Below are 22,785 nucleotides of genomic sequence, written 5' to 3' on the forward strand. Positions count from 1 at the left end.
AGCTGTCCCAAGAGCTGCTGCCTCAGGGCGCCAGCTTCTTCTCCTTGCCCTCCCTGCACTGCCCAGCGGCTTCGGTTTGCCCTGTGCCACTTACCAGGGCACTGAGTGCATCTGGCCCTGGGTAAGGGCCATTGCTGGCAGCCACTCTGTTGCTGTCCACTTCACAATACCAACCCCCCCCTCATGCCCTTACCAAACTCCACCCATGGCTATGCCAGTGGACCATCCAGGACTGTGTCGCGGCCCACCTTTGGCCCGCAACCCACAGTTTGGAACCCCTCCTGTATCTCACATCGTCCTCTATGCTTGGAATATCCTCCCTGATTCTGTGTGTCATATAACCTCACTCTTCCCCTTCAGACCCCTCCTGAAGGCTCATTTATTTTGGTTAGCCTTCCAGCTCTTGCTAAACCCCACCTCTGTCTTTTCCTGTAGCTGTTTTCCCTCACGCTATGATATACTAACTCCAAATAAAACAGAAATGAACAAGATAAGTGTATCTCCATCTTACTATTGTAGCCTTCCTCCTTCCCATAGCTCCTTGGGATTTCTTTGCTGTGTTTTTGTGTCTAATTCAGATTGACAGCTCCTTTGTAACGTGGACTGCTTTGCCTTAATTGTCTGTAGAGCATCGTGTACATTTTTAGCTCTGTAGAAATAATAATCTTTCAAGATTTTCTAAGGAAATAGCAGTGCAAAATATTTTTATTGACTGTAATAAAGTAGCTGAGAATGTTAATTTATATTGAGAGCATCTTTCTATGTATTTGTACAGACCTAGTGCATAGGGGCTTCTGTGACTGGAGCCTCTGGATGCTGAGGGAAGTGTAAATATTATCAGGACTATTTTAGAGTTCTTTATGTTTAGTCAATACAATCTCTAGGATTAGTAAATAATTTCTTTCCAGTATCTGAGACTGATATGTTTAGGAATGGAAACTGTTCCAGTGACTATGGTTTAACAGTACTAATACATATTGTTTCTGCATTATTATGTAGGTGTTCTTACAGAGGCAATGAGTTCTCCAGTGCAAGAGCCAGATGTGTCACCTTATACACAGTACAGCAGTATGCCGTTCCCCCCAGTTCAGCCTCAGATTTCATCACCACCTTATTATTCCAACCTTGGCTTTTACCCCCAGCAGCCTGAAGAATGGTATTCCCCTGGAATGTATGAACTCAGGAGACTCCCCTGTGAGAACTTTTTCACAAGAGAGACAGAACTAGCGGATATACCCGTAGCCAAGAAGTCGAGACTGGGCCACTCCACGGGAAGAGTGAAAGGAGAAGAGCTATGTGTTGTGTGTGGTGACAAAGCATCTGGATACCACTATAATGCTCTGACTTGTGAGGGGTGCAAAGGTAGGACAAAATATGAATGAATCTGTCACAAAATAAGTTGGGGAAATGGATATTTATTTCTGAAATGTCATTTTGTCTTAATTGAAAAGCTCTTTTAAGTGCTTACCCTTTGTAGATCTTTGCATTTGGATCTAATGCACGGTTATTAACTGGCTAGGTGGTAGTATTGTTGAAAAGGATCTGGGGGGGGGTATAGTGGATCACAAATTGAATATGGGTTAACAATGTGATGCAGTTGCTAAAAAGGCCAATATCATTCTGGGTTGTATTAACAGGAGTGTTGTATGTATGTAAGACACAGGAGGTAACTGTCCCACTCTCCTTGGCACTGGTGAGGCCTCAGCTGGAGAATTGTGTCCAGTTCTGGGCACCGCACTTCAGGAAAGATGTGGGCAGAGCCCAAAGGAGAGCAACAAAAATGACAAAAGTTTTAGAAAACCTGACCTCTGAGAAAAGGTTAAAAGATTGAGCATGTTTAATCTTGAGAAAAGAAGGCTGGGGGGGAGGGGGGACCTGATAACAATCTTCAAATATGTTAATGGCTGTTCTAAAGAGGACAGGAATTAATTGTTCTCCACATCCATGGAAGGTAGGTAGCAAAACAATAATGGTCTTAATCTGCAGCAAGGGAGATTTAGGTTAGATATTAGGAAAGTCTTTCTAATTCTAAGGGTAGTTAAGCTCTGGAATAGGCTTCCAAGGTACGTTGTGGAATCCCCATCATTGGAGGTTTTTAAGAACAGGTTAGATAAACATCTATCAGGGCTGGTCTAGGTTTATTTGGTCCTGCCTCAGCCCAAGGGGCTGGACTTGAGGACTTCTCAAGGTCTCTTCCAGTCATACATGTCTATGATTCTATGATTATTTTTCCTGGGACACACTGGTAGTTTCATTCCTTTGTGGATATAGAGTATACATTGCCTTACAGCAGTGTTGACTGTCAAAGCAAAAGTATTTGTCCACCTAAACCTATCATCCAGCAATCAATCATCGTCGTTGTCAGCAGCAAAACAAACCATTGATTTAAAATAAGCACTATCCCTGGTCATAATTTCTGAGTTTGGATCAGCAAATATTCTTTAATCTGTAGAGTATTACATTTCATCTCTTTCATTTCTTGAGAAGGCAGCATGAGGATACATTGAGCAGCTGAAAGGACTGGTAATAAATAGTATAAGAGCTTTTCACGTCTATGTTTTCAATTCAGCATCTAATCCAAGTCAGTAGTGACTGAAAGTGGTCACCATCTGATGGCTTGTTGGTGGCCTATGGGAAATGCATGGGTGCAATTAAAAAGTTCTTTCCAGTGCGAGGACTAGTAACAGTCATCATTTTAATATAATTTTATAAGGAATACCTCTTAAATTGATCACATCTCTAAAACTAGAATGAACATTTTAAGTGTACCCACTGTATTAGACTGGTTTCCAGTGAACAGTGCCCGCACGTGGCAAAAAGAGCCCCTCACCGTTATTAGTGATCTGTTGGTGGTGGTTCAGCAGAGAGGACAAGGACATAGCAGCTGAATAACTCTTATTCCTAGAGGTGGTTCTTCCAGGGCACGTTGGTAGGTAATTGCGTCAAATAAAGGAATTATCCTTCCCTGCTACATAAGTCAACACTCTTGAGCCCAATAACTTGTGGATGGAACTATGTGTATCTTTTAGAAAAACATCCAGTCTTGATTTAAAGACTCCAAGTGATGATAAGTTTACTACCTCCCTTGGTAAGCTGTTCCAGTGGTTAATTGCCCTCACTATTAAATGGCTTTTACTAAATTAATTTATAACTTTTTTACAGCAGTTATAATTAGACACTGTGGAAAAACCATGGTAAAAACTAAAAACATTTTGGGCCAAAGTCATTCCAAGTACAACTCCCATGTAAGTGTTGGGATCAATGGTCACAGTAAATGTATTCATTCAGGTCTCCTTGTTGATTTTACTTAAATCATTCTGTGAAACCATTATATTACTGTTTTATTGGGATAATTCATTTTGTGTTTTCACTTTTTCATGGCTGCAACATCAGTTACAGAGGAAAGCACAACCCTTTATCAAAGACTGTAAAAGTTGAATTATTTAAGGTTAATGTATTATGTTTCTGCAATAAACCTTAGAATGGCTTAAAGCAATCGTAAGATGATGTGTAAGTAAGAGGCGAACAATTCTGTTTGAAAAGCCAGATAGGATGTTTTAATGGTCTTAGCATTCTGCCTATCTGGTGCCCTTCACCCCAGAGGTGGCTGCATTTCAGTGATACTAAATGTGTGGAGTTAAGCACTTTGGGCTCCTTCCGAATGAAAGGCTGTATATAAAAGTAAGAAATTACTATTGACATTAATCTACAGTTTGAATAGAGAGCCAGTGCTAAGCATGATAGAACCAATTAAATATATCTGTGATACCTGAATACAAACCAATCTATTTATATTCGAAATTTAGAAGAGAATTTAGTGAACCTTGAGTGGTTTACTTATAAACTGAAAGGGCTGCTGACCTTATCTTCTTCTCTCTTCTTTTTTGTGGGGAAAAAAACCATGTTTTATTGGTTCGCAAGAGATTTATATTCTGGAGCTGTGCATATACTCAGTTTTTTGTGACTATATTACTATCCACATACAAATACATGTGAATATTTCTCCTCACGTGGCAAGAAAAAAATGGTTTGAAAATCTGATTTTCTATTTATCCCTTCCCCAAAATATCAATCAAAAGGCAAACTAAACAGGATGCACACCTCTTGGATCTAGGCTTATGCTAGAATTCTTTTAAAAATACTTTAAAAATTGAAAATTTCGGTGGGACATCTCTGATCCCTAATTGTGCAGTTATAAAATATTACATCATTCTACAATAATGGCATAATGGTCCATAAATAATGAGACAATTTACAAGTGTTATTACAATGTTTGTGGCATTATATATTACAATATTTTCTACAGTCTATTCCATTGTATCACCTATCCTGGTGAGGCATTATAAAACCTTCTATAGGTATGTCTACACTGCAATTAAAAATCTGCAGCTGGCCTGTTCCAGCTGACTTGGGCTCGGGCTAAGGGACTGTTTAATTGCAATATAGACATTTAGGTTTGGGGTGGAGCCCAGGGTATAGGATCCTGTGAGGTGAGAGGGTCCCAAAGCTCAGGCTGTAGCCTGAGCTTGAATGTCTACATTGCAATTAAGCAGTCCCTTAGCCTGAGCCCCACAAGCCCCAGTCAGCTGGCAAGGGCAGCTGCAGATGTCTAATTGCAGTGTAGACATACCCTGTGAAGAAGCCTTAGAGCACATATGGACCCTAACTGGAATCTAGAGACCCCTCTGGAAAGGAGTGGTGTATACAAGTCACATGAATTGAGTGGGGCACACTATAGCATCATACTAGGGTGACCAGATGTCCTGATTTTATAGGGACAGTCCTGATATTTGGGGCTTTTTCTTATATAGGCTCCTATTACCCCACACCCTCTGTCCTGATTTTTCACACTTACTATCTGGTCATCCTACATCATACTCATTTATTGAAGTCACAAAATCATTTACACTGACAGAAGGGTGGATTATGTACTCTGTCCCCTACAAAATGGCATAATTGATTTTTATTACCTCCAAACTATTCCTGATAATCCTTGATGTATGTCATGTCAAACCACAGATATTTCCTGTTAAAGCCATTCCACATTCAGCTTCTGATTCTCTCTAGAAAGTCAGGGCAGTTTGTGTGGTGATGGAACTCAGCAGTATTCTTTGAAGTGTCAGTAGTCTGACAGTTCAAAGTAGGCATGCATTGCTTGTTCGTTGGGTAGCATTTAGATGACTTGATTAGGAAATAGTGAAGTCAATGGAGTTACACCAAGGTAGAGTTTAGCTCATTGTGTCTCAACACCAGTTCTCAGCAAGCATTCTCCTCATGACGTGACTCAGAATTGTTCAACTCTCATGGTTCTTAACTCTGTGGAGCTATGCTGGTATAGTATATACACCCTTTTGGTGGATTCCTTTGTAGTGCACTTTTCATAAAAGGAAGAGCTAGAATCAAACTGTGTCCTTTTAGTTGAAGAGGCAACTCCTCTGTTCTTTAATGTCTTGTACAGTATATGTAACATACAATTCACTATTTGGATATTATAGAACTAGTTCATTTCATTTCAAATTCATTTTGTAGGAGAGAGATTGACCACAAACATGCCCGTTTTTATTTTCATGCACCAGATGTCCTCTACCTGATGCAAAACCAAACACTTCAACAGGGGACAGGCTGGGAAAAGCAACATATACACTGAAGCCCCAGTCTCGCAAATTGTTCATAATGTTTCTGTATAAAGCCCAATTAAAGTCTGTGACGATCTGCCTGTGAAGAACAACTTTCAGGACTGGGGCCTGAAAAAAGGAGTTCTACCCATAACTAACCCTAATCACTGTTGAACAAAACATATTCGTAGTTTCTAAATGAAGCTAGTTGTTGAGATTTTGCAAGATCAGATAAGGTTAGGCAATTTGAAAATGTAAAAGACACCTTATTTTTAACCCCCTCACACATTGTCTCCCCAAATATCTTGTCTGATTTGCCTCAGATTGTCCCAAAAAATTCTCCCTTAGCACAAGATCACACACATGACATTTCAGTAGGTTTGATTTAACTCTGTAGTTGTTATTATTAAGGAATATGTGTCAAAATTGGGCTTGTAGTGGAGAACTAACTGACATTACTAAGGAGAAGACTATCTAGAGAGAAAGAATGTCACTCCATAATAAAAATGAGAGTAAGATTGAAAATTATGCTTTGCCAGAGCAGAAAAACATTTTGGATTTTTAAAATTGTTTTTCAGTAGGAAACATTCACAGTTCTAAGTTTTGTTGGTTTATAAATCTCACTGATTTGGCATCACTACATGTTGTCAATCAGATGCATTTGCTAAAGCTTTTGTAATTCTTTACATACAAATAACAACTAATAAAGTGTTGCCTAGATCTTGTTTATGCTAGCCATAATAACAGCAATCTGACTTATAATGGTCATAAACATATTTGCATACTTTTGAATATAACTATAATAAATGATTTTCTTCATGAATTGCAGCCTTTAAATAAATTGTTTAAAATAAATTTGGAACATGATCTGAAACAAATGCAACTGCCATTTAACTGGCATTGAAAATCTACAGCTTAAACCTAGACCTTTTCTTCCTTCCCTGACCAGTATATGGAAATGTGTTAAACTCCATGTGAATGGCAAACAAAAATAATGTCTGGGTCTGACTGAAAGTTCCAAATAATCTGCATTTCAAAAGAGGTTAGTGTCAATCAAGTACATTTGAATGGAAAAAAAAAACTATTCAAAACACACAGTATGGGAGACAGGACTCAAAGAAGTGCCAGGTTTGTTGTTGCTAAATAGAATTTTATTATTTTTTGTAACAAAATTTTAGGGCTGGGATGGATTATTTAAATTAAAGTTGGGCCTGAGCCCATTGTAATTTGGATCCACAGTGAATTTCTCAAAAATGCAGGGGTGTATGTAGCCATATGTGTCCTAGTTCAATGCTTTTCAGAGAGAAAACCAAGAAGACAGCCAGATCTGAACTTCCCCCAGAGTTGACTGTGGGTGACTGGATCCTGTGTTTTTGCTCAATCCCACCTTTAGTGAATGGAAGTGTCAGGCAGAATACTACCAGGGCTGAGTTAGGGTTAGCCCGTACAACAAATCAGCCATGTGCCCTCAGGGGCTTCCAGGAGTCCCTTTTTAAAATTCTGCCACCAAACTGATGGAAGAGTTGAGATTATTTCCCATGCCTGACAGAGTTCACTCCCTCTTTGAATGCTGCTAAATCATCCTATATAAAACACAGTATTAGAAAAATGCTATGCTTGCGAAGTGAAGTACTACAAGTTCAGGAAATGTTAAAGCAAAGGCTGCCTGTGCAACTTTATCTTTGCCCCCCTAGTAAGTGGTATTATGCTAATCTTTTATTGCATAGAATTTCACTACATGAATGCATACTGTCTTTTCCAGTAACGCAGTCTGAGTACAGGTTGGACAGTGAATAAGAGCTTTGTACTGAATGAGAAAGGGGTCTGTGGATCCATGATTTTCTTTGGGCTAATTTTTGTTTGCAGTTCTTTACCCCAATATAAACCTGGGGTGAATCCAGGGAAACTAAATTCCATGAAACTTGACTTCAGTGGGACTACTTGTGTGGTTAAAGTTAGAAAAGTGCTTAAGTACCTTGCTGAATCAGGGCCTCAGTGTGCCAGATTGGCAGAGTTTAATGAAGGAGGCAGGGGGTTATTGCAAATGAGGGAGGAATCCTCCACTTTAATACGGAGGATAAAAATAAAAATAGTTCTGCTGTTTCATTCTGGATGGGCAGGTAGTCTGTGTGACCCTGCTTACACGTGTGTACAAGTACTCTAATTCTCGGTAATTGAGATAATGGGAATTCACTCAAATGGGTTTGCTGCATGCACTCTCATGGATTGTCCTGTCCTCAGAGTCCTTCAAGTGAATTGCAGCCTCATAGTCGTTCATTGGCTATTATCATAGTACTGTACAGTATTGTGTATAATCCTGGTATTTGAACCACAATGATGGGTTCCAAATTTGGATCTGAACCTTCTCAAGGATCCCAGATATTTGGATGTGGGATTTGAGTTCAGGCCAATGTCTAGTGTATAGACCCACATTGTATAATATCTGGTTCTAAATGATATTGCATGGACCACTTAGGTGCAAGTAACTTTTTAAAATAGCAATAATGCAGCCATCAGCATGTCCAAGTGGTACCAAAAGAAACTGGAATAGTTGCAGAATGTGTTGCATTCAGAGGGTGAAACAGTTATGCAGTCTCTTTTCAAGCTAATCTGTTCCCCTGTTTGCAGTACCTTCTTACACATCTCACTGTTGTTTACACAGGCTTCTTCAGAAGAAGTATCACTAAAAATGCTGTATACAAGTGTAAAAATGGAGGCAATTGTGAGATGGACATGTACATGAGAAGAAAGTGCCAGGAGTGCCGCCTGCGGAAATGCAAACAAATGGGGATGTTGGCTGAATGTATGTATACAGGTATTTGCATCAAGCAATCAAAGTACTTTGAAAATATATTAAATCTTACATTTGTCTAACTGGGCTGTGTCTAATATGCTGAAGCCTCCATACATATACAAAGGTGGGTAAAACCCTCAAAAGATATAGTCTAGCAACTCTGAAGGCATGAACTGTACCATTATGGGCACTGCAGTCCGTGCTCAACAAATCTTATTGAATAGACATGACATACCCATGAATGATGAGATTTGGTTAATGACAGGGGACACCAGAGCGTGAAGTGCGTGATGATCTAATGGTGAAGAAAGGACTTTCCCTGCCAGAGTGGGCTGACACAGCGAAAGGCAAGAGCCAAAGGGGCTGCCCAAGTGCAAGAAAAAGCCACTCCAGTGGCTATGGAAAAAGGATGGAGGTGGTGGAAGGCATCAGTTGGAGAAGGGGAGGAATATAAAGAAGTAGGGAATTTTCAGTGCTATGCAGGGCAGAAAAGGAACAGAACTACCCCTACCCACAACCACCTTTTTATGGACTGCCTGCCAGCCCTTGCCAGCCAATTCAATGCTTGTATGAAGTGCTGACAATCAACCAATGGCAGATCTCCTAAAAAAGGAGGACTGCCATTGGCTGGAAGTTGCTATGTGCTGCAGTCCTCCTCTGGCAATCTGGGCTGGCCTGGTAAGGGAGAGCCCTTTTTTTAAATAGTCTAATTAGTTCTTCTAATGGAGGTATAGAGTTATAGGTAGGATCACCTCCAGAGAATTTGGCTTATAGATTTAAATAATGTTTTATACACCTCTACCCCGATATAACGCGACCCAATGTAACACGAATTCGGATATAACACGGTAAAGCAGTGCTCCGGGGGGCGGGGCTGTGCACGCCAGTGGATCAAAGCAAGTTCGATATAACGCGGTTTCACCTATAATGCGGTAAGATTTTTTGGCTCCCGAGGACAGCGTCATATCGAGGTAGAGGTGTATTAAAACAAAAAACGGAATTCAGGCTGACATCTGATATACATTACCGAGTTCCAGGCCAATGTACTTTAAACATCTGTGACACTGCACTACACCCCAAAATGAGGAGTTGAAATTGAATTTCTGGTAGAACTTTAACTATAACAGGAATAGTCATTCCATATTTGTAGGCTCATTCCTAGAAATATAGTGTACACATCTGCATATGCTGCCTTCAGTGAATAGGACTGCAGTTTATTCTATTTATTGATGGCTCCAATCATTTTAGCACATTATAGTGTCAAACCAATTTAGGTTCATACAGGAAATTAATCTACTCTGAGTTTTTAATATACTTCTCTTTTTTAATCTGATCATGAGGTGCTATATTAACTGTTGGCTTTGTGAGAAACAATAACCTCCATCAATATTTGGAATGCATGCAAATATAATATAATTAATCTTTCATTCTGTAAATTGAACAGACTACAAAGATCCTGAGATATGACATATTCTTGTACAATACATAAATACACAAACAAATGCCACCAAAGTGATGATAACACTCAATGAGTCAGTAAGTGTCATAGGAAAATAAAAACCCATGGAGCTTGGACTCAGATTCATTGTTCCACAAATTCAAGAGTTCAGGATACTCTGCGTGACTCATAGCAGCAGAAAAACAACAGATCACAGAAAAAAATAGGTTAGTGTAAATAATACTGATTGAGGACACATGAAACTTTTAAACTGGCTGATCATTTTCTCAAATTGGCATATGTGAAACAAAGACTGACAATAGGTGCTGCCATTTGAATCTTTCTCTGCAATGGAAACACTTACTTTGTTACTGGGTATCTCATGTTACTCATAACTTAAACATAAGCATGTTCTAAAGCACTTCAGTGAGGACATTTTGCAAGTCACCATTTAACAAGTTTCAAAGGAAGGCTGTACTGTATATGATTGGTTTTAGATCAGGGCTTGACAGGGTGGTAAAGCCTAAAGCTTCTATTTATACATCGTCTTAAGTTGAAGAAGTTCCTTTGAAATAAAAGGTTACCTTGAACTTTGTTTCATTTACTCATACTAAAGGGTTGCAATTATAAACACTGAAGAATTTTGCTATAGCAAAAAGGGAGGTAAAGTCTTATAAACATTTATGGCCCTACTCACTAAACATTTCCATCTCCTTTGTACATAAACCACAGACACGATGAAATTATTTAACCATCAGCGTCAAATATCTTTTTGTACTTATAGTTGCAGTTCTTTAGCGTGAAACTTCTTTAGAGTTTCTAATTAAAGACTAGAATCTGCCACTCTTATTCCGGCTGAGTAGCACTCCTAGTCTCACTGAAATGGAGCCATTTGTGGAATTAGAGTAAAATGCTGGCTGCATTGAAGTCAATAGGAGGTTTGCAACTAACTTCAGGGGGGCTAGAATTTCACCCCCAAAGTACTACTCAGGATAAGTAAGGATGGCAGAATCAGGCCTTTAGTGTACAAGACACAAAGCAAACTGAATTTTCCCCAGAAAAGAAATAGGACAGATCCTCATCTGGTATAAATCAGTGTAGCTCCACTGACTGCACCAGTTTACATCAACTGAGGATCTGGCCCAGTGGTTTTAGCAAGCTTGCTTTACATCTATTCTTTAGAAAAATAAAGCTAAGATGTTGTAAAAATGAGTCAGTACAATCACATACCTTGATGCCAATTATTATCTGCAACATTCCTATCACTGATATTTTCCTATTTCGAGGTACTATATGTAAGTCTTTTTTTAATCATGTAAATTTCCTCTTCTCTCCGTGGTGCGGGTAGGTTATTTTATATAGTGCTTAAACAGGAAATTAAAAACATTCACAACTGAATTCAGTGTTTACATGATATCTTTCCCCACCATCATATATTTTCTGAATGAGTCTCTTTTCCTGTTCTGCATTTTCAAGATTGGAGAGCCAGGCAGACTCCTTGAAAGAAACTCTAAATTGAAGTTCTGTGATGATTATATTCTTAGATCCATACATACCTGCTTGCCTGTTGGTCAGTTTGCTGGTTTTCTTTTGAGGGTTGGTTCTGTTAATTGTTATTATTTAGTAATTGTTCAGCAAAGTCGATGTGCTGGTTGCTGTGCATAATACACCTAAAGATAGTCCCTGCCCCAAGTTGTTTACAGTCTATAAGGATAAATACATAAAGTGACAAATATTTAATTTAAGGACACGATAGACTCTAATCAATAATGAACCCTGGGCTTGATTCAACCTGCTAGTGCAGGGAGGTACAAATTGTGGCAGTTGACCAGATAATGAACTGGATCAGCACATCTCCCAGACACTTCAGCCATATCCTCTCCCTGGCCAGCATGATTCACTTTTGGTTTGTACCAGCTACATTAGATCTGTCAGCAGAGTGGCACTGCAGATGCCTGTGCCCCTTCTAAGTGGATGTTCTGCAAGGGAGGCTGCACCTTAGGTTGCACTAGTAGAAGTTGACTTGGCCCAAAGATGCTTATCATAACATCCATCGCCTGTCATCTATGTATCTGTGTGGCCTAAGTACTTGTATCTAAGGAGAATGCTGACTTCAGAGAATGTCATGCATGGGTAAGTAGTTTATTGGTGTTAAAGGGCAATATGTGGGCATGCTCATGTACTTACTTGGTTCCACACTGGTATGTGTGAATTAACCTAAAATGTCTTTTGGTGTGTGAATCCTATGAACGTATTATTTGCAATGCTGCAGGTTTGTTAACAGAAATACAATGCAAGTCAAAACGTCTAAGAAAAAATGTGAAACAGCCACCTGATCAGACAGCCAACGAAGATAACGAGGGAGCGGACCTGAAGCAAGTGACATCTACAACTAAAATATATAGGGTAATAAAATTTATGTAAATAGTTTGTACAATAATTAGGATGTTTGAGCTACATGCAACTAACACAGTATACTATGGTTACACTGAAGTAATTTAGAGAATCGCCTTATGTAACCAGACACATTGCCTTCAGTATTTGTAGTGTTTACCTATAATTAATGAGATAACATTATTTGAGGATCTAAGGCATTAGTCTACATCAATAACATGTGAAACGATAACTTCTCGTATAGATTCTAGGGGTGGGTCTTGACCCTAACACGTTAATTATGCATGTGTGTGCATATGCACATGCACACATTAGCATTCACATTCCACACAGAGATTAGATATATGTCGTAGAAATATCCATGTGATAAACTGCAGAATACACATTAAGTAAGATTTATCACATGGCTGTGCAAATTATCCCTGGATATTTTTACGATACATATTTACAGATCTAATCTCTGCATGGGATGAGTGAATTGAATAATTAAGGTTTTACAAATTATCGTGCACCTTTGACCACCTCACCTGCACTCTTCATGAATCCATCTCCCTCAGGACTATTATTAATATGCCAAATCTCTGAGTACCTGCGAATAGTTGCCATAAAAAAATCAGTCTGACAGAAGGAAAAGTTGCTCTTTCTCCCCAACTCCTCCAACACTACCCTCCAAAAAATGCACAGCTGCCCAAAGGCCATGATGGCAATATTCAGTTCTCACCTGCATCAGTGACAGATTTAAATTTGGATACCTTGCTGCCTTCAGGACTAGAAATAGGAGCAAAGGAAAAGCAAGATTTCTGACATTCCAAATGGACCTAGTATTTGCTTCTAGACCTGGAATGTGCGGAGATATTAGACCTTAAAATCATGATATTCTTAGGTATAGAAAAGCAATATTAAGTCATTTTAGAGGCTTTTAGTGCTTCTTTTGAGCCTTACCCAGTTGGGGACACAAAATAATTATGATACATGAGATATAAAAATAGTCCAAACGTTTTTTTGAAACTCACTAAAACATCTATTAAATAGTTTTTCTGTAACATAAGTGTCATGTATAGAATATATGAGGGTGTGGTATTGAGGTTTTGGGATGTCCACATAACTCACTAATGGCTAATGTTCACATAACTCACTAATTACCAAACCTGGTAACACTTCCACTCCAAACTCATGCTGGTAAAACATTTATACCGCTCTATCATGGATCCTTTGTTTATATCTGCAGTCTCTAAGGGGCTAGACAGACTTCTCATCTTGTTGACATCCAAGACGTAGATCTAAACAATCTTACTGAAGTAAGAGATGCTAGATCACTTCCAGTTACTGAACTTTATGGGGTTTTTTCTGCCAGTATAGGAGAAAGTAGAACTTACCCCTGAACAGCAGAACCTTCTTCATTACATCATGGATTCGTATAGTAAACAAAGAATTCCTCAAGAGGTATCAAAAAAACTTGTAAGTACACAAATTAATTACTTTTTTGTAAGTTGTCATTTGGGTTGTATGAAGAGACTACAGGGCTATATTATTATTATTAACATTAGTTAATGTGATATAGTGAGGACTGTGTTTGAACTGCAAGCTATCACTTTAAGAGTGGGAGGGTTTTCTGGTCCCGTTTGCAGTCTACTGGCTCTGTAACATCTGGGAGCAGCTTAAAGCAAGGTGGGGTGAGTTGTGTCGATCTGTTTTAGGGAGCAGCCTGTTTCCTCTCTGTTTTTGTTTGTAAACATTTTGAATTCTAAGAAATAAAGCAACCTTCCAGCAAGGATATTTATGGGTTTTTTTATCTAATGTTTCTGGGTGTATGCTGTGAACATAAGTTAACATTCATATGGAAGTAGCACCTAGAGCCCTCAATAAGGTTGACACTGTACAGACATATAGTAAATACAGTCCTTGCCCCCAAAGAGCTTACAGTCTAAAAGAAGAGTTTACAATCTAATAGTATATATCACAAAAAAATTCTGACATTTCAACAAAAATATCAAATCAAAAACTTCTTTTTTTCAGTTTTTGCTTTTAGGATTTCTCCCCCCTTTCTTTCTCTCCCTTTCTTTCACCACCTCTCTTTTTCAGTGGCAAAATGAAAAATAAAAAGAGCAGGAAAAAGGGAAAAAAGATAAAGGGGGAAAGGGGAGGGGAAAATGGGAGAAAACATTTTGGTTTCCAAGTTTGAAAACTAAAAAACTTCAGTTTTGTTTTTTTGTAAAAAAAAAAAAAAAAAAAAAAAAAAATTAAATTAAAAAGTCAATAAGCAAAACAAAACAACAACAGCAAAAGAGTTTTGAACAAAAAATGTTGACCAGCTCTCCTCAGGGCTCAATCCTCTTGACTTTCCACTATATGGGGGGAGATATGTGGCATGTGTGGAGAGCTGGCTATGCCAGTTCTATGTCACTTGGCTGTTACAACCACTTCAGTTGTCTAGTTAAATCAGCTATACTGTCCCTTTGCACTGCTGGAGCAATTTTTTGTAATGGTATGTTTCTTTTCCCATCGTTGTAGTGAATTAATGTAGTAGTTGGCCTGAAACTATGCTACCATTTGCTGCAATTCCATCAGATCTTACAAGCACATAGGGTTGGACCAAATAAATACTTAGACGGGTGACCTCCAAGGAATATCCTGGGTGCTGCAGGCAGTAATGTTAGTTGAGTAGTTGGCACCCTTCCCCTTGAATCCATATGAACTAAATGTTCCAGTGTAGTACTGCTGGAGGTGCTGTTACACACATGACATGTAAAAAGCAAAGTTCTGACTACTTGGCGTCAGTAAAGATTTCATGCTCTTTTCATAAGTGTAGGACTGTTAACCCTGGTGACCTGGCCAAATTCCAATCTGGAGATGATATTCTGCCTTTCTAAATTCCCAGTGCAGTTGCAACTGAATACAGTGTCTTTCCTCACTTCTTAATCTAAACTACTGTGCAACATTGCTTTGTAGTGGCAAGCAGCTGCCACAATCCACCTGAAATCCTAAAACCTCAAACTTCTGTTTACTTTTATTACCTATTATATTACAGAGATGTTGTGAGGATTAATTAGTAAATATTTGTGTAGTGCTTTGAGATATTCTTACAAAAAGAATGATAGAAGTCCAAAGTGTCAGCTATTATTAACCATTGTTTTTTTTTTTAATTTTTAATACTTAGTTACAAGAGGAATTCAGTGCTGAAGAAAATTTTCTCATCTTAACAGAAATGGCTACCAGTCATGTTCAGGTTCTTGTGGAATTCACCAAAAAGTTACCAGGTATGTCACAATGGACCAAATCTTGCTCCCACAGAAATTAATGGAAAACCTCCAAATGATTTGAGTTGCACCTTGATTGCTATGTATATCTAGGTATGTATAGCTGAGAAGATGTATAAAAGTATGTTCCATTGTCCCTGCCAATACACACATACCTCAGTTGTGATCTAAAAAACTGAAGCTTTATACTCCAAGAGACTGCTTTGAAAGACGCACACTTAACCAGTTTCAGAAGGAATATCCTCTATATCTATTCAAGGACAAAATGTTCTAGGTGTTTTAGAGTCTTTGAAGGTACGTTATTTTAAAATAAGGTTGCAATGCAAAATTTTGCTCCTTAGAATTGACTCTAACACGTTCGAAACTTTATTTTATTCCCTGTGCCCCCTTTGGGTCAGTGTCATCCACTGAAGTGTGTGTGCTTAGAACATTGGCTTTAAGTGTGTGGAAGGGATGTTTATTCAGGATTTGTATTTAGACTCCTTGAATAATGAATCACAGAATCACATTGAAAATGAGATTTCAGTTTTTCAATTCACAAGTGGAAAAGGCATTATAAAAATCTAGCATCATGCTACCTCAAGAGGCCAAATGTGTCTCAGTTCTGTTAGGTTCATTCTGCGCACATCCTGCCCCATCCTATGTGGCTTCAGGTACAGCACAACAGGCAGAGTTTTTCTGTTTGGGGAGGAGGAGTGCAGAGTATATGCAGGGCATCCATCTCTACTCATGTGCCATGGAATCCATCTCTGTGTGAGGCTCCCCGCACCTTTCTGTGCAGTGTGGCTTGGAGTAAAGAAACGTGGAGGTAGGGCAGTTAGATCCACTGGTCATTAATCCCTACACAAAGGTTTCTTGAGTCCTAAGTCCAGTGCCCCATCCACTAGACCAGGGGTTCTCAATCTTTTTCTTTCTGAGCCTCCCCACCCCACCCCAAACATGCTATAAAAACTCCAGGGCCCACTGTTGGTGGGTAGGGGGGAGAGGAAATGAGAGGGCTCCGGGCCAGGTGGAGAGGCTCAATCATAGGCGTAGTTTGACTTCTATATTTGGGGGGACAGGGTTTGGGCTCACTCCACATGGCAGGGCCCCAGGAGGGAGAGCCACCTCCACCCCCTGACTAACCTCTGCAGGCCAGGTTGAGGGGGAGGGCAACCAAAAATTATAACTCAAAGTGGGGGCTCAGCTCAAAATTTTTGAAAACCACTCAGGGTGCAGGCAGGGGTTGGCTAGGGGCCGTGTGCAGGGGGGTGGGGTAGCTCTGGGTGCAGGGAAGGGGTAGCTAGCAGTTGTGTGCCAGGAGCGGTCGCTGCTCCCCAAGGGCTTTGCCGGCAAGCAGTCAAAGGAGGCTGGGAGTTGAGGAACAGCTGCAGCGCCAGGCACCAGCAGCATGAGGAGGAGATGGGGAAGCACCACAGCTGCCTGCTCCATGGTACCAGCCAGAGCAGCAGCTGCCCCGCACTGCCCAATTCCGGCTTCCTGCCTCTGACCTGGCCAGAGGGTGGGGCCTAGGAGCGATCGGGGAAGGAGGAGGTGAGGGGGTGCGTGTGGAACTGTCTATGGGCCTGCCCCACTCTGGTTAAGGCACTGCAGTTTATAGGGGGGCAACTCTGCCCAAGGTCTTGGGGTTTCTGTCCTGTGGGTCACTGGGGCTCATGGACCCACTGAAATCAGCTCGCAACCCCCTGGGGACTGCGGCCCCCTGGTTGAGAACCGCTGCACTAGACCATATTGCCTCTCACCTTCATACATGCACAAATATATTTTTATATACAAATGTGTTAAAATTTCATTTTGTCTAGCATTGCCCTTTTTCTCCCTCTGTTATGGGATTATTTTAAAGCCTCTACAGTATTACAATTCCAATTGTATTTTCTTTTGCAAACTAATGGGCACAGGTTCACAGGAAATAAATGAAAAAAATAAAGTGAATGAGTTTTGAATGGGTTCAGTTCAGCGCTGAAAGATGATAATGCTACCAATCCTTTATTAACACTAAAGCAGGAATTTAATTTGTTATATGCTAATTAAGTTGAAGGCAATCTTACTTGATCCAAAACAAGATTACATACACATACATGTGTGAGTGAGAGAGAGGGGCTGGGGGAGGGAGACTTGGAAGGATACTAGCCTGGCAGTTTGAAAAAAGAAAAACCTTACAAGATTTCTGTAATACAGATGGTCTGTTGGTCTCAAATCAAGAACAAAGTAAGGCTCAAATCTTCAAAAGTCTCCACTAATTTTGGCTGCCTCATTTTGGGCACCCGACTTGAGCCTGATTTTTACAGCTGCTGAGTACCTGCAGCTCCCATTGATTTCAACTGGAGGAGGTGAATGGATCCTTAGCACCTAAGAAAATCAGGCAAAAGACTTCCCCTGAACTCCTGGGCTCCTGAAATTAGTGGATTCTCTTGAAAATATTGGGCTTGGAGTCTTGTTAGATTAAAATAACTTTGAGATGGAACTGCAGAAAAAATCAAGCTCTTTTCTGAGTTATGTCAATCAATGTATACTGAGGAAAAAAGGGAGAGGGGCTTCTAGGATGAAATAAAACTGCTATTTGAAAATTTAAAGTAGTGGAGATTTAGCACAGTTTACCTGTTGCGTCTTTAAATCTGTGACTTTAACTATTTTCTTTCATTCTCAGTATTATCTTTCCTTGTTTGTGTGCTGCTTCAAGGACTTGGTACAGGCTCATTGTACTGGGTTTGTAGTGGCAGTCAGCATGAACTAAGCTTTACATAACCTTCAGCCCCATTCTCGTACGTAGAGGCCCCATTCTGCACTCACTGAAGTTTATGGGAGTTTGGCAATTTACTTCAATAGGGGAAAAGCCCAGGCCCACAGAAAGGATAAATCCCTATCCAAAATATAGGGGGAAGCCTTTATCCAAAATAACAAAGCTTAAAAATCGTGAAAAGGAGGAATGAATTTTGATTACCAGCCCCTTCTTTGCACATATCCCTATACAGCAGAACCTCAAAGATACGAACACCAGGGTTATGGACTTACCGGTCAACCAGACACCCTGTGAAACAAGAAGTCATCAATCAGGCTACAGTGGAGACAAACAACAACAACAACCAAAAAAAAGCAAATACTGTATTACCTCGGGACTCATGGCTTCAGCTATGGGAGGGTTGGGGCTGCAGCCGCAGGGTGTGGGGGGGTCTGGAGTCTGGGCAGGGGAAGAGCTGGGGGCTTCTGACCCTCAGGAACATTGGGGCTCAGAGCTTTAGACTTGGGGGAGCACTGGGGTTTGGGGCTTCAGCCCTGTGACTCTGCTCCTGGCTTCTGCCATGTGGGGGGTGCTGGGGCTCGAGGCTTCAGCCCCATGGATCCATTCCTAGCTTCAGCCCTGCAGGGGGAGCCAGGGTTTGGGGCTTTAGCTATGAGGGGAGCACTGGTTTCAGTCCCAGCACTGCCCCCATAGCTAAAGCCCCGAGCCCTGGTGTCCCCCCACCAGCTGAAGCTGGGAGTAGAGCTGTGGGGCTGAAACCCTGATCCCCAGTGCCCCTTGCAGGGCAGAAGCCAGGAGTGGAGTCATGGGGTTGAAGCACCAAGCCCCAGCACTCCCCCCAGGTCTAAGGCCCTGAGCTGTGGTGCTCCCAGGGGGCAGAAGTCTTGAGCTCCCCTCTCACCTGCAGCTGCAGCCCGAACTCCCCCATGGCTGAAGTCCATAACGTCTTGTTCAGAGTTATGGACCATTTCAGAATTACAAACAACCTCTTTTCCCAAGGTGTCTAACTCTGAGATTCTCCTGTATTATCATATGTAAAATCCTCTTAGGGTGTGTCTACACTGCAATTAGACACCTGCGGCTGGCCCATGCCAGCTGACCCAGGCTTGTGGGACTGTTTAATTGCAGTATAGACATTTGGGCATGGCTCGGGTCCTAGAGCCTGGGCTCCAGCTGTGGGTTTTTAAGTGCAGTGTAGACATATTCTTACGGAGGAAAAGAGCCTTGCGAAATCCTAGATCAATTCCAGGTGGGAGGAAACCCAAACAAGGCTTCATGGATGCAGGAGGATTTGAGCCATGTGATGTGAAAACTGGTTCTCAAGTCACATTAGCATGGTTGCTGTCCTGCTGCGCTTTTTAAAACACGTTATCCAATAATGAACGATTCCTCTTTCTCTGAAACTATTATGCCTATTTCCATTGCACTCCTGCCGTTTATCAGGTCTCAGCTATAAAAGTCTAAGGCTATGTCTACACTACTGCCTATATCAGGAAAACGTATGTTGCTCAGGGGTGTGAATATTCCACTCCCCTGAGCCACATAGTTACACAGACATAAGTGTTAGAGTGCACAGCGCTATGTTGGTGGCTGAGCTTCTCCCACTGACATAGCTTATGCTGCTCGCAGGGGTTGTTTCTTTATGCTGACAGGAGAGCTCTCTCCTGTCGGCATAGAGCGTCTTCACCACACACACTGCAGTGGCGCAGCTGTATCGGTACAGCTGCGCCGCTGCAGCAATGTACATGTAGACATGGCCTAAGAGGTTGATGTCATCATTTCAGGCTGGATTAAAGCAAACTGATATGAAATACATCCTTTACACCTTGATTAAATATATATATTCCTGCAGCAAAATGAACCTTTATTACTGTAATAAGTGAATGTGTAATCATTTCTCTAGTAATCTACTTGATGAATAGATTAACTAATTCAATAGAACTTCAGTTTGCAATAATAAAGACATCCAGAAATACTTCTCAAGATATCTGTTTTATTTAAACGTAGCTACTGATATACAATCTTTGTAATATCCATTACTTAACCTTTTCCTATAACCCAAAATTCATTATCAAGACAACCTTAGAGCTTCTGCCCCTTAAATTAGTGGAAACCAGAAATTAGTTGTGCTGTATTCATTTGAGTAGCAGAATATGGGCAGAGTTATATACAGAACACTAATGAGAACATGGCAGAAAATACTGAAGAGTTTTGTAGGATTAGAGAAATGCCCACAGATGGCTATGCCATGCCTTTGTATTCCACATGTAGCATTACATTTAAAGGTCACAATTCAGCAAAGCAATTAAGCATCTACTTATATCTAATTGAAATAAATGGAAGTTAAGCATGTATTTAAGTGCTTTGCTGAATTCAGGCTTAAATGTACACAATACTTAGCAGCCCTGATAAGGGCACAATTAGCTCTTATACAGATGCATGGCATGCCTGCTAACCAAATTCAGCAGTGGGCTCTTGGCCACTAAGAACACTATTGCTTGGCTCGGCAAATATGCAAATGCTAAATAAAATAAATGGCACCTTTTGGTTAAGAACTATAGGACCTAAAGTACTGATGTTCTTATTTCTGATCTCCTTCCAGGCTTTCAAACCCTTGATCATGAAGATCAGATTGCTTTGCTGAAGGGTTCAGCAGTAGAAGCCATGTTCCTTCGTTCAGCTGAGATCTTTAATAGGAAACTTCCTGTAGGACACGCTGACCTCTTAGAAGAAAGAATTCGCAAAAGCGGTAAGTGCTTTATTTAGTGGAAAAAAGATCTGCTTTTATGGGTCAGCATTTGCCCTTGAAATGTTAGTACAGAATGCTTGTAATTGGTAATGAAATAGTTTATCTGAATGCTGTTCTTCTCAGTCAGCCTTGAGTGCAAAGGTCATGAGGTAAATGTTTAATCATAATTTCATTGTAAACATTATGAATTAAGCTATATCAAAGAAACTAATGTATCTCTTCAAGGGTGAGTATAAAAGAACTGTGACAATAAAATGCCATTCTATCGTGTTATTCAAATAAAGTGTCAGTTTATATGCTTGTAAATGTCATTAATGTAACAAAAGAATTATAGGTTTTTATTGCGTATGATTCAGAGGGAGAAGACCCTGCCTCTCTGGGTCAATTGGTAAGAAGGATCACGAAGAATAAAGGAGCGCCGAACAATGATGGTTGTAATGTATTTTCAGTACACATTTCACTTCATAAGGGCTCTCAAAGGTTTGGTCTGCATGATGGAGTTTTACAGTGTCTGAACACAGTTCTCAACAATTGAGAACAACAACAGCTGAATAGGGACTGAACACAGGTTGCTGTAGACTTGGACAAGTTCTGTATTGTGTCAGCTCACTGTACTTACATTTCAGTGTATAGTATATAGAACAGTATAAACAAGTCATTGTCTGTATGAAATTTTAGTTTGTACTGACTTTGCTAAAGCTTTTTATGTAGCCTGTTGTAAAACTAGGCAAATACTAGAGAAGTTAATGTACCCCCTGGAAGACCTCTGTGTACCCCCAGGGGTATGCTGATTGAGAACCACTGAGCTGGTGAACAGGAGCAGCTGACGGGAGTTTTGTGAGGGAGTTTAGAGAGGGAGCCTGAGAGCCAGATACACATTATTAACAGTCTCTAAATTTAGGCCAATAAAGACCCCCACCCAAAATAACAACAACAACAAAAGCTACATGAATAGAAAGAATGCAGACAGAAGTCCAGCAGCAGAGTGGAGGCTATCCAGTTTATTGCACTGAATGCAGAATGTATGATTACTTGCCTTGTGGGCAGGTGACATATGTGTGCATTCAGTGCAAGGAACTTGTGGCCCTCAGAGACTAGTGTACGGGCTTTGGAGACCATAGTGGCCGAACTGGAGGAGCTAAGGGAGACAGAGAGGTACACAGATGAGACTTTCCAGGACACAGTAGAACCAAAATGGAACCAGATTGCTGTCGTGTACAATTTAAAAGGTTGTTGAGTGTTTTTTAAATTAAGAGCCGGGGAAAGCTGACAGATGTGGCAGAGCACATGGTGCGAATGGAAGCATCTCTTAAGGGAGGATCTATTAACAGAGATTCTCTGTATGTTAGTAAAGAGGAGAGGATAGAAGTTAATAAATTACAGACAGAAGCTGAAGAGAAACAGATGAAAAAGAGTCGCATTCAATTCCATCATATAATGGTAGACAACTAAAAAGTGACAAATTTTATAAGTGCTTGTATACAAATGCTACAAGTCTAAATACTAAAATTGGGGGAACTTGAATGCCTGGTCATAAATGAGACTATTGATATAATAGGCATCACAGAAACTTGGTGGAACGATGATAATCAATGGGAGATGGTAATTCCAGGGTACAAAATACATAGGAATCACAGAATAGGTCATGCGGGTGGGGATGTGGCACTATAAAGGAAGCATAGAGTCAAATATAGTAAAAAATCTTAATGAATCAAACTACCATCCATGTCTATGGATAGACATTCCATGCTTGAATAATAAGAATATAGCAGTAGGAATATACTACCGACCACCTGAC

At 40.4% G+C, this 22,785-nt stretch overlaps 1 protein-coding gene across 7 annotated transcripts in view; it reads left to right on the plus strand.

Moving 5' to 3' along the window:
- Positions 1 to 22,785, plus strand: part of NR1H4 (nuclear receptor subfamily 1 group H member 4) — an 86,836-nt gene that overhangs the window by 43,947 nt on the left and 20,104 nt on the right. For 4 of the 7 annotated variants that reach the window (XM_054028886.1, XM_054028896.1, XM_054028907.1 and 1 more), the window contains 6 exons: positions 1,000 to 1,362; positions 8,278 to 8,430; positions 12,120 to 12,253; positions 13,601 to 13,699; positions 15,399 to 15,498; positions 20,841 to 20,987. In XM_054028886.1, coding sequence (XP_053884861.1) covers positions 1,000 to 1,362; positions 8,278 to 8,430; positions 12,120 to 12,253; positions 13,601 to 13,699; positions 15,399 to 15,498; positions 20,841 to 20,987 — 996 coding nt within the window. The remainder of the gene's footprint in view (positions 1 to 999; positions 1,363 to 8,277; positions 8,431 to 12,119; positions 12,254 to 13,600; positions 13,700 to 15,398; positions 15,499 to 20,840; positions 20,988 to 22,785) is intronic. The other 3 variants (XM_054028903.1, XM_054028925.1, XM_054028932.1) reach the window with 3 other exon arrangements.

Source organism: Malaclemys terrapin, chromosome 1, assembly GCF_027887155.1.
Source record: "Malaclemys terrapin pileata isolate rMalTer1 chromosome 1, rMalTer1.hap1, whole genome shotgun sequence".
Classification (NCBI taxonomy): Eukaryota; Metazoa; Chordata; order Testudines; family Emydidae; genus Malaclemys; species Malaclemys terrapin.